A 14,315-nucleotide genomic window follows, 5' to 3' on the forward strand; every position below is an offset into this window, starting at 1 on the left:
ATGTTTGTGTTGGCCTTTATAGCTACTTAAGGAGGGAAGTAACTAATTAAAAATCGAGTGAAATGGTAAAGCAGTAAAAGTGTTTGGATAGAGATGTTTTTTATGTGAGCCCAGTTACAATATTTTTCAGCCCACTAAAGTCTCTAAATCTAGGATAAGAAACGGTAGCTGACTGTTTTACTTAGATTTGACTTCTTAGGCCGCAATTCACACCATGTCTCCATCTACTCTGTGACATTACACGACTCAAAACAGCAGAGATGCCGCTGCATCTGCTCTCTGCAGTTCACCGGAATTCATTTGGCACTTGACAGCATTAAATATTGATTGTTTGAAAACTATATCTGCAGGATCAGCCAACGTCATGCATCATGGCACCTGAAGTGAATCCAAAACGTTAATTTACTGGGCAGGCTGTTTATTTAGATGGGCAGGCTGCCCAAACAATAACATTGTATGGAAATGACTGCCAGTGGGCAAAACAAGTTAATTGGCTGTGCAGCACCACCGAGGCCCAACAGCAACAGGTCCATCTTTTTTGTCAGGTTTTATGAGACACAGAAACAGCAGTGCCTTTAAAATCTCAAAGTTGTAATGGGATGGAGGAGTTTTTAATTCACTTAGTGTTCAGGTTTCCCCAGTTTTTCAAATGTGCAACCTCCAGAACCCTCTCCTCTACCATCAACCCAAACCTAGAAAGGAGCAAATTGGTGCAACAGACACAGCAGGCCCCAGGGGGAAGTTATTGGAAGCACAGTTGTGTCTGAGTATTTGCAATCTTTTGTCTCCAAACTGCCTTTTGAATATCTTAGTTGTCTTTGTCTATGTCCCAAATACTGGATCTAAAAACTAGAGTGCAGGGTCACAGTCCACATTGCTAATTCTGCCTCTTTAATTTGTCATATTTGGTAACAAAGCTGTAATATTCCTTGAATGAACACACCTGAATTTGTGTGATTTGAGTTGCTCCAGGTTTGATAGTCTTGCACTCAGTGGGCTGGTGGTTGCCTAGTTGGACATTTGTGAATCCCAAAATAAATTCTACATTATTAAGGGGTCTTGTTCCTTTTCATCTCCCACTTGCTTGGAGTGTTTCAGGGGGGATTATAAACGCTAACTGCTGTGAGATTTTAGACTTTACCCAGTGGATGATCATACTACAAATATTCACACATGTTGGTTACAGACAAATCCATGGAATACCTTAGGAAATGATATTTCCTTTGTTGTGTGGGGGCTGCAATGTATTATTGCAGTGCCATCTTTTGACCAATAGGGGGACATTGTATATTGCTGTGTCTCACCTCCACACAATATACAAATACTATAAAGTATACACTACATACTGTACTGATCTGCATAGTATACTTTATGCTATTTTCATGGATGTAACTGTTTGGTTCTGAGAGGAAATTATACATGTTCTAAAATATTTCTGTAAAAAGGAAAGCAAGATTTTTTTTCTTAGATTTTCAGTGTGAACACGTACATCGTTGAACGTAGGACTGAGGCAATGATGCCGCTGACCAGTTATTATTCCTGGTTATTCGTTGGTGCATGCTGCCTGTCACTGCTTCTCTTGGCTCTCATTGGCCGGGGCGGACTTGCAGCGTGCTCACTCAGCATTTATTGCAGACAGAGCTGGACAACAGTGATCAGCCTCTATCTGTTCTTTGTCTTTTTCATCTTAATTACTCTAATATCTCTCCTCCTAGTGTCTCTTCATTGCCCCTCTTTCAGTATTTTTCTCTCTTCCATCTTCCCTCCCTGTTTTCTGCGATCACCCTGTGCATTGCTATCTGCTGTGTTTTCTCTCCCTCCCTCTCTCTCTCTCTCTCTCTCTCTCTCTCTCTCTCTCTCTGTCTTTCCTCTAAGAGGATTGGCTGCTTGCATTTACCAACATCTGTGTATCACTGTCCTGAGAGAGCAAAACAGAGAGGGGATGGGGGGTGTTAGCCAGCAAGATAGCAACACAGAGTGCAGGCAAGGCTGAGTACCGCTCTCTTTTTTTCTTTCTCTCTGACACACACACACACGCACACACAATCTCTCTCGTGCTCACACACACACAAACAAACACACACACACTCAGCAGCAGACAGCCGCAACATCCGCATCGCTGGCTGCCCACCCGCATCCGTCTCTCCTTCTCTCTCTGAGCGCACTCCGCTTTCTCTCGCTTGCTCTGTCCGCAACGCCTCATCCTGCCGTCCTGTCCTCCCACTGCTGTCTGTCACCGTGGCGACATAGCCTCTGCAGCCATGGCGACCAGCCAGCAGGATTCAGGCTTCTTTGACATCAGCATCAAGTCTCTGCTCAAGTCCTTGGGAGGGAGTGAGTACACATCACAGTTCTTGTTGCCCGTACGCCAAACAAATGCGTGATATGGTCTGCACTCGCATCAGACCGACTAGTCATCAGCAGATCTCACCGTGTATGGTCTCTTTTGTTTTCGTATCTGTGTGTGTGTGCTAGGAGCAGTTGGAGTGGTTGGGATTGAAAAGCAAGAAGCATATAGCATGATCCATGCTGTCAATATTTGGCAATGTTATGTAATGGAATAATGGAAGACGAGGTAGAGAGAGAGGTTAGCTAGGGATAAATCTGACTCCTCAGCAGTTTTCTGTATTAATTATACAGCACATTACTCAGCAAAAGAACAAGTCAGTCTTTGACTTTGATATAATCTCTGTGTTTGTTTCGTTAAAAACTAAATATATAAAACAGATCTGTATGTTTACATGTTATCTTTTAATCTGGATCCACAAAGAATTTGATCAGTCACTTTGTTTCAAATATGAGATGTTTAAATGTGGATTTAACTATTTCATGTTGTGTTGACAGTTCAAAAAACTCAAAGCCCTTAATCAATGACTTGATCTGTGAGTCTGTGTTTACCAAACAGAAGGTGAACCTACTGTACGTCACACTGAGTCAGTCTGGGATGGACTATTGCCAACCTGTCATACTGTACTGTACTTTCCCCCATCTTTCGGCAGTGGGCTTATTAACCTGAGAGATTACAGTTACCAGGAAGCACTGCTGTTTTATTGCACTGAGGGGACGCTAATATAATCATCACCATGTAGCTTTTAATTTACCTTTACTGTAATATCAGTGTTGTCTTGTTGATAAAGAGGATGCAGAGATTAGCCAGCGGGCTCTCCCATTGTTGTGCTTGTTTTTTCCACATATTGACTGAACACAGCCTGCGTTAGCTGTCATTTATTGAAAAATGGTCTTTGTCTCGTCTGTGGCCCTTTCATTAGATGTAATAAAAACGTTTTGCTGTGTGTGTTTTGCTGTTTGTATAACGGATGTGTGCTGAAGGTTACTGTCAGCAGGGGTTATGTTGGTATAAGGGTTACAGAGGAACTGCAGGGGATGTGTTGATGGCTTCTTCTCTGCCATTTCTAATGATGTAATAATAAAAGAAAAGAAATCACAGGGCCCATGATGAGATGGTGTGTGCTATAGGACCAAATTCAGTCATGTGTGGGCTTGTCAAGGCTCCAAGGTCATAAGAACGATGTCAGTCAGTAGGCTAGAAAGCCAAGAAACAGGCCGATAAGTCCATGTTAGGTTTCTATTTCAAGCATAACTACTTATTGAGTAAAATCACTGGATAAATAGCTGACTTCATTTAGTTGAGCTGCTCCATCTCCTGCCAGCCTAAGTAAAATAATAATCATGTATAGGCCTACACATACACACAGACACACACACACACACAGTTGAATCAGATTTTATGACAGGATTTATCAGGATGTTTTCTATTTTCCACTTTTGAGTTTTCAATATCACATGGTATTTATAGTTAAAAGAACAACCCTCAGTCTAAATGTAAACAAAAGGGGTTGCCCCACCATCAAAATGAAAACACAGTATTATAATTTCCTGAAGCTCTAAAGGATTAACATCTGTAAGCACATGAGGAGAGGAGGTCTAAATTCTGAATATTTATTGTGAAACATATATATGTCAAACTTTTCAATTGTATAAGTAAATATACCTGTAATGTATGTGTTCAAAAATGACGTATTTACTACAGTGATACAGTGTTGTTGATGTGTGCGTGTTTTCAAGAAGTACAAATCTACCCTTGTACTTAAAGTTTTCACAACAAACTGACTACAGGTCTTCAGTAAAATGCAAGCAGCAATAACACAAAGAGTGTGTCAGCTGCCTCCTCTGACAGCATACAGGTTTGGTTCTGCTGGGTCTTGTCGAGGACATTGGGTGTGTGTGTGTGTGTGTGGCAATTGTCTAGAGACTCATCGCAATCCACCAACCTGTACAAGCAGCATGGGATTGATTTATGGTTTTCAACCTCAAAAGACTTATCTTTAACTATCTTGACCTCATTTTCAACCTCTATTTGATGTCTAATGGCGTCTGCGTTCTGGATGTGGCAGGGTGTGTACATGTGTGTTATCACTCTGCACTCACAATGCACGCAACTCGTGATTCACCACTTCAGTATGCTTGACGTGATGGACTAAGGCAACCCTGAATCTAGATGTTTTTCTTTCGTCATTGTCCTTCTGTTTTGTCCATCTTCATGTCTCATTCTTGCTTGCACTGTATGTTAAATAAGCCTTTTAGGATACAGAATGTGATTAAACCTACATAGACTTTTATTGACTAGACATGACAGATTTCTGCTGAGTAATCTCTTAAATTGCAGAGTCATGCAGATACCTACATGGGTCCCGGGACCTGCTCTGTTGCCCCATATTGACAGCTCTATTGGACACCGCTACGTCTTCATACTCTCATCTCTTCACCCCACACACACACACACACATGCATGTACTTTTCACACGAGCACACACACCTTAAATTCACTGAGAAGCTGTAACGGATTATCTCTGTTTAGAGTCAACCTTATATTCACCGAATTAGATTAGTGCCATTTGCTTTGTAGTTTAACCACATTACTTAGTTTTCCTGATATATCGCTGTCTGACATGGAAAACTGCCACGCACGTGTGTGTTTTTCTGTATGCGTGTTTGTGAGTGTGTATATTTGCGTGTGTGTGCACTTGTGTATGAGTAGGGGTCAGTGGGAGTGGTGGGTATGTAAGAGAGTGACCGCCAGGGCTCTATATATAGCGCCTCCCTCCTCCCCTCGCCTCTCTCTCGGGGCAGTGTTGAAATTCCAACCCAACACTTCTGGTCAGATCTCCACAAGGAGCAGACTTTACTTAACTGCTACTGACAACTAAAGGACAGCCACAAAACCACTCTCAAAGAAGCACTTTCTTTCAATACAACTTTCCAGTGAGCAGGCGAGGATTCCAGGGTCGCCGGAGCTGTCGCACAGAGAAGTGATGGCAGACCAGAGGCGGAGCAGAAGCCAAAGCAGAAACTGATATTTGGTCTGTAGGCTCATATAGCTCTCAAGCATGGGGCCCTGTGCAACCTCTGATCTACCCAAGCCTGTCCCGGAGCAGTACAGTGGAATATTTCTCAATCCCTGTTGGTAGAGTTCACTCTCGACGGAATAAAGCTGTTATTCTGAGAAGACACTTTTGCACTATCTCGTCCTCTGTGATTGCAACACTTTGAGCTCTGCGGCATCTATTCATCTTCACTCTTGGTTTCACGCTGGCTATGGCTCTTCCGGTCTGTGGATACAGCGTATCTTCCTGTTTCATTTCGATTGAATGTAGGAAACAGCTGTGTTGCTGCTGTCATGAGAGTCTTCTCTCACACGCGCAGGCCCACTTTTTACCTGCCTATCATTTCCTGAAGGATGGAGCTTCACACTTTTAGCTTTGGTTAAAGCTGCCCAGTGCCTAAGCCAGACATTACTGTGATGCCTGCAGTTGCTGTCATGGTGGAATAGTTGGATAATAAAGACAAACTTCTTCTGTGCCACTTCATCTCCTGCAAGGATTTACTTTTATTTGTCAATCATGGGAGCTGTATTTTACACCCTGTAGACAACTTAGCTACCTTTCCTCAGTGTCCCATTCCTCCTCCATCCCACTGTTTCTTCCCATTTCACCCACCTTTACCCACTGTATCCTCGGGTACACCGTCTGGCTGTCTGCATCATGGAAGTGCCAACTAAATGGAGCAGGGCTAGTGTCATCAGCTTCATTAAGGGTCTTGGTAAGCGTGTAAGGGGTGTGTGTTCATGTGCACGCATGTTTGTGAGTGCTCGGGTTTCATGCAAACAGGTTGCTGCGTATGAGGCATGGGGTGCCTTGTCCTGTCCAGGAATTAGTATTTACGTCACCCCTCTAGTGAAAGAACCAGGGTCAGGTCACATGGTCATGAAAGGTCATCAGTTCATCAGACCAGACAGAGTTGTTAACTCACACATTAGCCACTTCTGGGAAGTGAATGATTGCTTTGGTTCACCTTGCGGAAAATCATGCATGTGCCATGCAGAAAAGAACATTGCCAGTAGTTGCTGTAGGAGTGGAGAATGCTCTTTGTTTTACACACCTTTTGTGTTCTCAGGATGTTCAGGGAATCAAACAGGCAAATGTGCTACAGTCACACAAGCCTTCTTTGTTGGCTGCTATTGCAGGCATTGCTAAAAGTGTATGTGTAGGTGTGTGTTTGGGTTTTTCCGTAAACTGTATCGGTTGACTATGATTCACTGTCATCAACAATAGTCCACAGTGCAACATGTATCTGTTTTCCACAAAGTCTTATAGTGCATACTGTCTGCCACCGTGGAAATGTACTGCTTCTTAAAGTGATGAGTTTGTACTATTTTAAGGACATGTCAATATTCTTAGAGACGAAACAGGAAATGCCCCCGCCCATTATATCTGTCTGTCTCTTACTTATGCCCACTCTACATTCCACACACCTCTCCTCTCCCTGTCTATTTTTCTCTCTGCCTTTTTATCATTACGTCTGGGGAGAATTTATAGTGCCCACTCGCCCTAATGATGTAATCAGAAGGAAGAAATGAAAACATGTACAACCCAGTCGCTGTGTTTGTGTGTGAATGTCCATCTGTGTGCCTGGATAGTGTACCCAGGAAAACTTGGACACATTCAGCTTGATTTAGTCATGGCGGCAGAGTTTTAACCTCTTCCACAACATACTGTTTTTCAGAGGCTGTAGCAGGCTCAGGGGGTTTTAAGTTACAGTGAAGATATTGGTATCATATGAAACTAGATGACCTAAGGCATCCATTGGTACCAACTATGTCATGTTAGCTTGTCCAAAGTTAAGCTAAACTTTGGCGATAGAAAATCTGGCATGGTCATTTTCAAAGACATCCATTGACCTATCACCTCAAGATATCTGAATGAAAATGGGTTTTATGGGTACCCACGAGTCTCCTCTTTACAGACAAGCCCACTTTATGCTAATCCCATGCAGTTTTTGGTAGAAACCAATTCTTGCAGTTCTTACAGAAATCTCCAAATGTCAAGTTTTTGATACCACATCACAGCATGAATTTGTCTATGGTGTTCCTTAAGGTTTTGGTGTCTTAGTGTGGTATTTTGGAAGGATTTTTGACCATTTTTATCAATTCTCAAGTGGTCAAAAATGCTTAAATTTTGCACCAAATCTGTGTAACAAATGGTATCAACCCAAAAATTTGCCACAACAACTTATGAGACATAATTGAGCAGGGGAATAGCCATCATATACTTCCATCATAATGTTGTTCTAAGCCCTTATACACTCTAAACTTTCAAAATATGAATAGGTGCCTAACCAAAACACCTATTCATATTTTGAATTTGACCTGCTCTCTCCCCCTAAAGATCCCCTGTCCCCCCAAAAAATGGGTCGCTGGTAGTGAGTGGGAGTGGAAGAGGTTAACCTAACAGACAGCTGAAGAAGAAATAGAATGATATGATTCTGACGAGGACAATTTCTGTTCATTCTTACACAGGGAGGATCTTGTGTGTTGAAGATAACATCACAATTACAGAGCTAGGTGTAGAATATGCACCTGTTTGTAAAAAAAAACGTGCATAACCTTAGACTGACTGACTTGTCTTGACCCCCCTCAGCCTCTCCAGTGGGACTGAAGCCACCTATCCCGCCAGTCAGTGGAACTCTTGGAGAGAGGAAGGGTCCTGTCGTCATGGCGCCCGTCAACGTGGACCCTGAGAGTAAGCCGGGCGAGTTCGTCCTAAAAAGCCTGTTCGCCAACTTCACCTTGCTCTCTGAACGCAAGATTCGCATCATCATGGCCGAACCACTGGTGAGTGACTTTGCATCAATTTCTCATCTGGTTTTGTCTCAATTTTTCCATCCCCTTCCTCTCTCAGGTTACAACATCATTCAAGTCATTTTGGACATTTTATCTGATTGTGTTATGTGTATTGTGTGGCTTTTTACGACAGTATATGTGGACTTTTTTATGCAGAGGAAATAGTATATCCTTAGCATCCTAGCTCATTTATTATATAATCTAATTTACAACAGGCTTAACGCATTTACATTATCTATTTCTCTTCAGGGTTATGGTGGGTGGAGCATATCCCAGCATGCACTTGGCAAAAGTCAGCCTAGCACAGTACATTGCCAAAAACATTCACACTTGCAGGCAGTATTTTACCTGAGCTAAACTTTGAAGGAAACCCATGTAAAATATACAGACTCCACCTGGAAGACCAATATTTGAACCTTTTTATTCTCTAATGCCACAGAGCTAACCTCTCAAAGACTCAGTTGTCCTAAATTTGAAACGCCTATTTTATATATCAGCAACAGTGAATGTTAATACCTTAGCTTTTAGAAGGAAGTATCTCTTTAGGTTTGTATACAGTAATAATATAGTAGTATAATACAGTACTGTATTATTTTTGCTGCCATTTGTTATTTGTCAACTATCAACAGCAATAAGCACAATACTAATGTATATTATATGGCCCTTTTCATAATTTTTTATAACCTCTGATGCACATGTGGAGAAGTGAGTGGGATCTGTTTTTTTCTGCTACAAAAAGTTAGTTATACATATTAATCAATCATCATTTTTGTTTATTAAAAATTTATTAAAAATTCCAATTTGTATGAAAAGCTTACATTTTAGTCTCATCAAGCACAAAATTAAAATGTAACATGAAAATACAAAGAAGGTGGTGGGATTCAAACATACTGTCTGAAATCAATTTGTTTGACTGCAAAAAATTATGGACTTTGTCGTTGTGACGTCACACATTGGTTTGTGTACTGCCGTTTTGAAGCCTCGAGTTTAGCGATTTGACCATCGCAATCTTGGATTTGACTGTCGCTATGTTTGATTTTTGGAGCCAGAAGTGACCATATTTGGATGAGAGGGTGGAGCTGACCATAGTGCTAGCTGCTAGCTTGGTCAGCATGGTGCATTTACAATCTATGGTTAACAGTGATAATGCTAATGCTAATGCTAATATCTGCTAGCAAAAAACAGGCCTATAACCATTAAAACAAAATGTACTCACCGGAAAAAACTGAACATCTGACTCCTTCTGAACAAGATTTTTCAGGCGACCAAAATGTTACAATTAACTTTCATGAACTGAAAACACTGTGAAATAGCAGCAGCTACACCTATACTCTGTGAATCTGGGGTTATGTCATGGTTATGTTATGTAATCATCGTTGTCGGCGTGGTAGCAACTTGTCAATCACAACATAGCCACACCCTAAAGCATACACTGTAACATCATGCTGTATTGAAGAAGATTTGATACTAGCGATTGAAACCATAAACTCATTAGGAAACTGTTTACTGTGGTAATAGTGAGAAGTAGAGTTATTTTTCCATGGTCTTAAATGAAAACAACATTCAAGATGTCCAATATTTAAATAAAATCTTATATCTTATAATGTATAAAATATTCAATACTAAATTGTTAAATTGAAGTGTAGTATGAGGCATGATACCTTCCTCCTTTAAACATGGTAGTGAATGAAACAATAGCCTGTGTCCACATCATCAAAACTTGATGATAACTTAAAAACATGAACACGTCTTGTCCTGCTTAGCTTACCTTGTTGAACGAACCACCAAACAAACATTCACGGGGGGGAAAGTGCACCGCTAACATCAGTTAGCAGCTAGACAGTTAATTAGCTGCTGAGTTGCAGCACATTAAACAGTGTGTAAACATACCTGCAGATGTCACTTCGGACCTTCTAGATGCTGGTTTGGTTGTTGCTCTTCAAAATCCCTGTTAGCGACACGCTGTCTGTCCATTACTTGTACTTACAGCAATTTGTTTACTTTGTCTCCAGTGAGACATTAAATTTTGTGGTTAATCCGCAGTTTACATGCATGCCAAACCGTGGGGGGCGATCCGTACGTATCATGGATCAACTACGCTCCGTTACACCACTAATTCAAACACTATGTAGATGTTTTGGATTCACATATTCGCATTTTTGCTGCCTGCAGGAGTAACCAAATACTGTATGTGTGATTCACTGTAACCTAACCATCAAGTTTCTCATATTACATTTTTGTTTCACTGACAAAACGTGCCAGAAACTGCTTCTTTCAGGTAACTAGTTGAATTAGGGTTTATTGGTCTCCCCAGATAAATCCACATGTCAGAGCACAACCCAAAACATATAGTGGTGTTTAGAGGTTTGGCCTTTTATGTCATAGTTTTTGTATGTTTCATGAAAGGAACATAACAAGGTTGGCTCCTAAAGCACCTAGTGTAATGCCAGGTTTCATAATAAAATGTCTCCCTGTTCTTGTGTCTTCTAAATATTTCCCCTCTGTCTTCTTTCTTATCTAACAGGAGAAGCCGCTTAACAAATCTCTACAGAGAGGAGAGGACCCGCAGTTCGACCAGGTGTGTGTACCTGACATGGACACATCATCACCAATATGTGATGCCCCTTTTTTCTCTGTTATCCAAATCTAGCTTAATTTTGGGAAGGGGATTAACCTCTCACTCTCTCTTCTCTCTTTCTTGCTCACCTGCTGTTGTGCAGTTGATCAGCACTATGAGTTCTTTAGCAGAGTACTGCCTGCCGTCTATCCTGAAGACTCTGTTTGACTGGTACAAGAGGCAGAATGGCCTGGAAGACGAGTCTCATGAATATCGACCCCGGGCGAACACCAAGTCTAAAAAGTGAGAAAACACAAACCACACACACAGTCAAGCTTTTTTTGGCATCCGTCTGAGAAGTTGGAATAGATTTCTAAGACAAAAAAATTTATATTTACGTAGTACCCTCTGATCCTGCCACACAAACAGCTGAAAAAATAAACATAAAACTAAACTTCCATTGAAAAAATACACAATTAAACTGCACAAGCACTACAACTAATCAAGAACTGAGTGTTGCTCTCTATTCAGAAGTTTGTCCCTAAATCTGAAACAAACTGCACACTGAGTACACACTGTTACTTAGTTAGCCAGATGGTGCCTACAATTAATTTATTACTGGAAATTCAATAAAAGCAATATCTCATGTGTGACACATCTGTGAGCCGACTTCAAAGGCAAGAACAAGAGTGTGCACCTGGGCCCCAATACAGGATCCACACTGTTGACAGTGATCATAACAAATAATGCCTGTCTGTCTCTCTCTGTCTTTCTCAGTGATGAGCAACAAAAGGACTACTTGTTGGAGAGGAGGGATCTGGCAATAGACTTCATCTTCTCTCTAGTGCTTATAGAAGTTTTGAAGCAGGTGAGTTTCAATTGACACTGAGTTTTTACCTCCTCAAACGTATTAGCATGAGTGGGTATAACCTTTAAAAGAGGAAAGTCTTCTTCTTCTTTGATTCACAACATACTTGATATCAGTCATCCAGATGCAATATTCTCCAGCCTACTGATTTGAAACTGTAACCAATTTAAAACAAATGTCATTGCCTGTGTTTGATCTAGTCATGATGAAAGAAAACACAATGCAGCTTCCCAGAGCAATGTGTGTGAGCAAAGTAGGAAGGAAGAGCACATTTTATTTGGACATACTGTTTGTTTTTTTGTTTTTTATACTTTTAACATCTTTACAGTAACTATACCTCCCCCACCCAACCCACCCCATCATCCCTGGTGGCAACAACAACTCGAGTTAGAAAAAATTAAATAAATGATTAAATGCCAAAAGGCAGGTTTGACTAGATGAATATCTGAAGGTATAAAGTTTTTATTAATGTATGATATTTATTTTTCATATCCTCAAGCTTAGCTAAAATGTACCTAATTGATTAAATGTTTATATCCTTCATATTTTACAAAAATGCAAAATACAACTTTTTCTCTCATCCCAGATCCCCCTTCATCCTCTTTTGGATGGACTCATCCAAGAAGTTATAAACTTGGCCTTCAAGCACTTCAAATACAAGGAAGGGTAAGAATGACAACATGTAATAACACAAATAATTATTTAGTATTATTATACTATACAGCGCTAGATATGGTTGATATTATTTTTGGTCTTTACTTTTCTTTAGGTATCTTGGACCCAACACAGGCAATATGCACATAGTGGCTGACCTCTATGCTGAGGTAGTGGGAGTTGTTGCTCAGTCCAGGTACTGTAGACCTCCATTAATTATGCAAATTAATGTTTTACACTGTATGTGTGTGGATGGGTGCATACACATTACATGTTTGTATATTCAAAGTGAGTTTAACGGTAGCTGTCATTTAGGTTTTTTTTTCCAAGTAGCGTGGATTGTTTGGTGTAAATTGTGGTAATCTGCAACTTGTCACATAAGTAAATTCTTATAGAAACATGTTAACTGAAGTTCATTCACTATAAAGTCATTTTGACAAATAAAAACATAAATGATTTACAGGCCTTCAAAAAAAAAAAAATGCTACAATTGCTTTTATTTCAGGTGTGACCATCACTTTAATATCTTCACAGCAGTTATACATTTTTAAACATTCATTTTGGAATAAAAATTATTTTCTTGCAGTGAAGCCAGAATTGTAATCCAGGTCATGTTGCATCTGTAGGCTGTTTCATCAGGGTGGAAAATTGAATGTGTAGTTAGAGTAGCTACCTGTCCTCCCATTGACCCCATTTTCAGCAGAAATAGCAATTACAAACTCTGTCCCTCTGTTTCCAGCAGTTATGAGAAAAAGAAACAAATGTTTGCTCTTCACAGTAGTTTGGTTGTGTTTGTTTGTGTGTGGGTGTGTGTTGGTAAATAGGTGTGTGTGTGTGTGTGATGGCAACTGAGGATAATAACACTCCAGAAGATGATGGTCCTCTGTCTGTGTAATGTTGTGTGTGTGATGAGAGATGAGCACTGTTCCCATTTTGCAGGAGGTTATTACTGTGATAGAGGAGATGGGGGTTCACTGGGCAGCTTTCACACACACACACACACACACACACACACACACACACACACACACACACACACCACACACACACACACACACAGACCAGCTGAGCCATCACATCATTTAACACAATCATTGATCTTATAATGGATCAAAGTCAATACTCTGAGATAGTAAATCTAGTTTAGAAAATGTAGACTATCCTGTTTTTTGGATGATGGGTTTTTCCACTTGATTAAGTTTCCTTGTTGACTTCTAACTTTCTTTAAGGTCTTTGACATTTGGTTAATAAAGTACCCTTTTCAGTAATATTTATGTGTAGTGCATTATTTACACTCAGGGATATGAAAAGGTTGAACACTCACACACATAAACAGTATGAGCACATGCTTTATCCTCGGCATCTCAGTGTATCTTATTTAAACACTCAGCATTAAACAGAAGGTTGATGACTGTTCCACTTACTTAACTGCTGCGGCAACCCCTAAAAAAAAACGCAGACACATAAGAACGAGTGCATCCACACAAACACACACACATTCCCTCCGCATCACCCCTCCAGATGCCATTCTAAATATAGACCGGCAGAGCGCTGTTAGTGAAAAATCTATGTGGTTCATGGGTACGTACACAATCACACACACAAGAATACGCACATACAAAAAAAGTTATCTACACATGACACAATATTAGCCAATAATTCCAGCTGAGTCCTGGATATGAAAACATTCATTAAAACCCAGGAGAATAAGGCAACTGTTCACATCTGTTTGCCATTTTTTTTTTTTTTTTTTTGCAGGTTCCCGGCAGTGAGGAAGAAGTTCATCTCCGAGCTGAAGGAGCTGAGACAGAAAGAGCAGAGCCCCTATGTGATCCAGTCCACCATCAGCCTCATCATGGGACTCAAGTTCTTCCGCATCAAAATGTACCCAGTGGAAGACTTTGAAGCCTCCTTCCAGTTCATGCAGGTAGATGGAGCAGAAATCATCCGCTAGCCTCCCTGTCATTTATATGTTAATAACAATAAATGACAAGAGGGAGTGGTGTAGACAAACTCTTTCTCTGCAAACATTCATG

At 40.6% G+C, this 14,315-nt stretch overlaps 1 protein-coding gene across 4 annotated transcripts in view; it reads left to right on the plus strand.

Moving 5' to 3' along the window:
* fryb (furry homolog b (Drosophila)) overlaps positions 1-14,315 on the plus strand; it is a 51,542-nt gene that overhangs the window by 5,120 nt on the left and 32,107 nt on the right. For all 4 annotated transcript variants that reach the window (XM_042430177.1, XM_042430178.1, XM_042430179.1 and 1 more), the window contains exons 2-8: positions 7,998-8,191; positions 10,725-10,778; positions 10,921-11,060; positions 11,535-11,625; positions 12,212-12,291; positions 12,395-12,475; positions 14,038-14,206. In XM_042430177.1, the coding sequence (XP_042286111.1) occupies positions 7,998-8,191; positions 10,725-10,778; positions 10,921-11,060; positions 11,535-11,625; positions 12,212-12,291; positions 12,395-12,475; positions 14,038-14,206 (809 nt within the window). The remainder of the gene's footprint in view (positions 1-7,997; positions 8,192-10,724; positions 10,779-10,920; positions 11,061-11,534; positions 11,626-12,211; positions 12,292-12,394; positions 12,476-14,037; positions 14,207-14,315) is intronic.

This window comes from Thunnus maccoyii, chromosome 13, assembly GCF_910596095.1.
Source record: "Thunnus maccoyii chromosome 13, fThuMac1.1, whole genome shotgun sequence".
Classification (NCBI taxonomy): Eukaryota; Metazoa; Chordata; class Actinopteri; order Scombriformes; family Scombridae; genus Thunnus; species Thunnus maccoyii.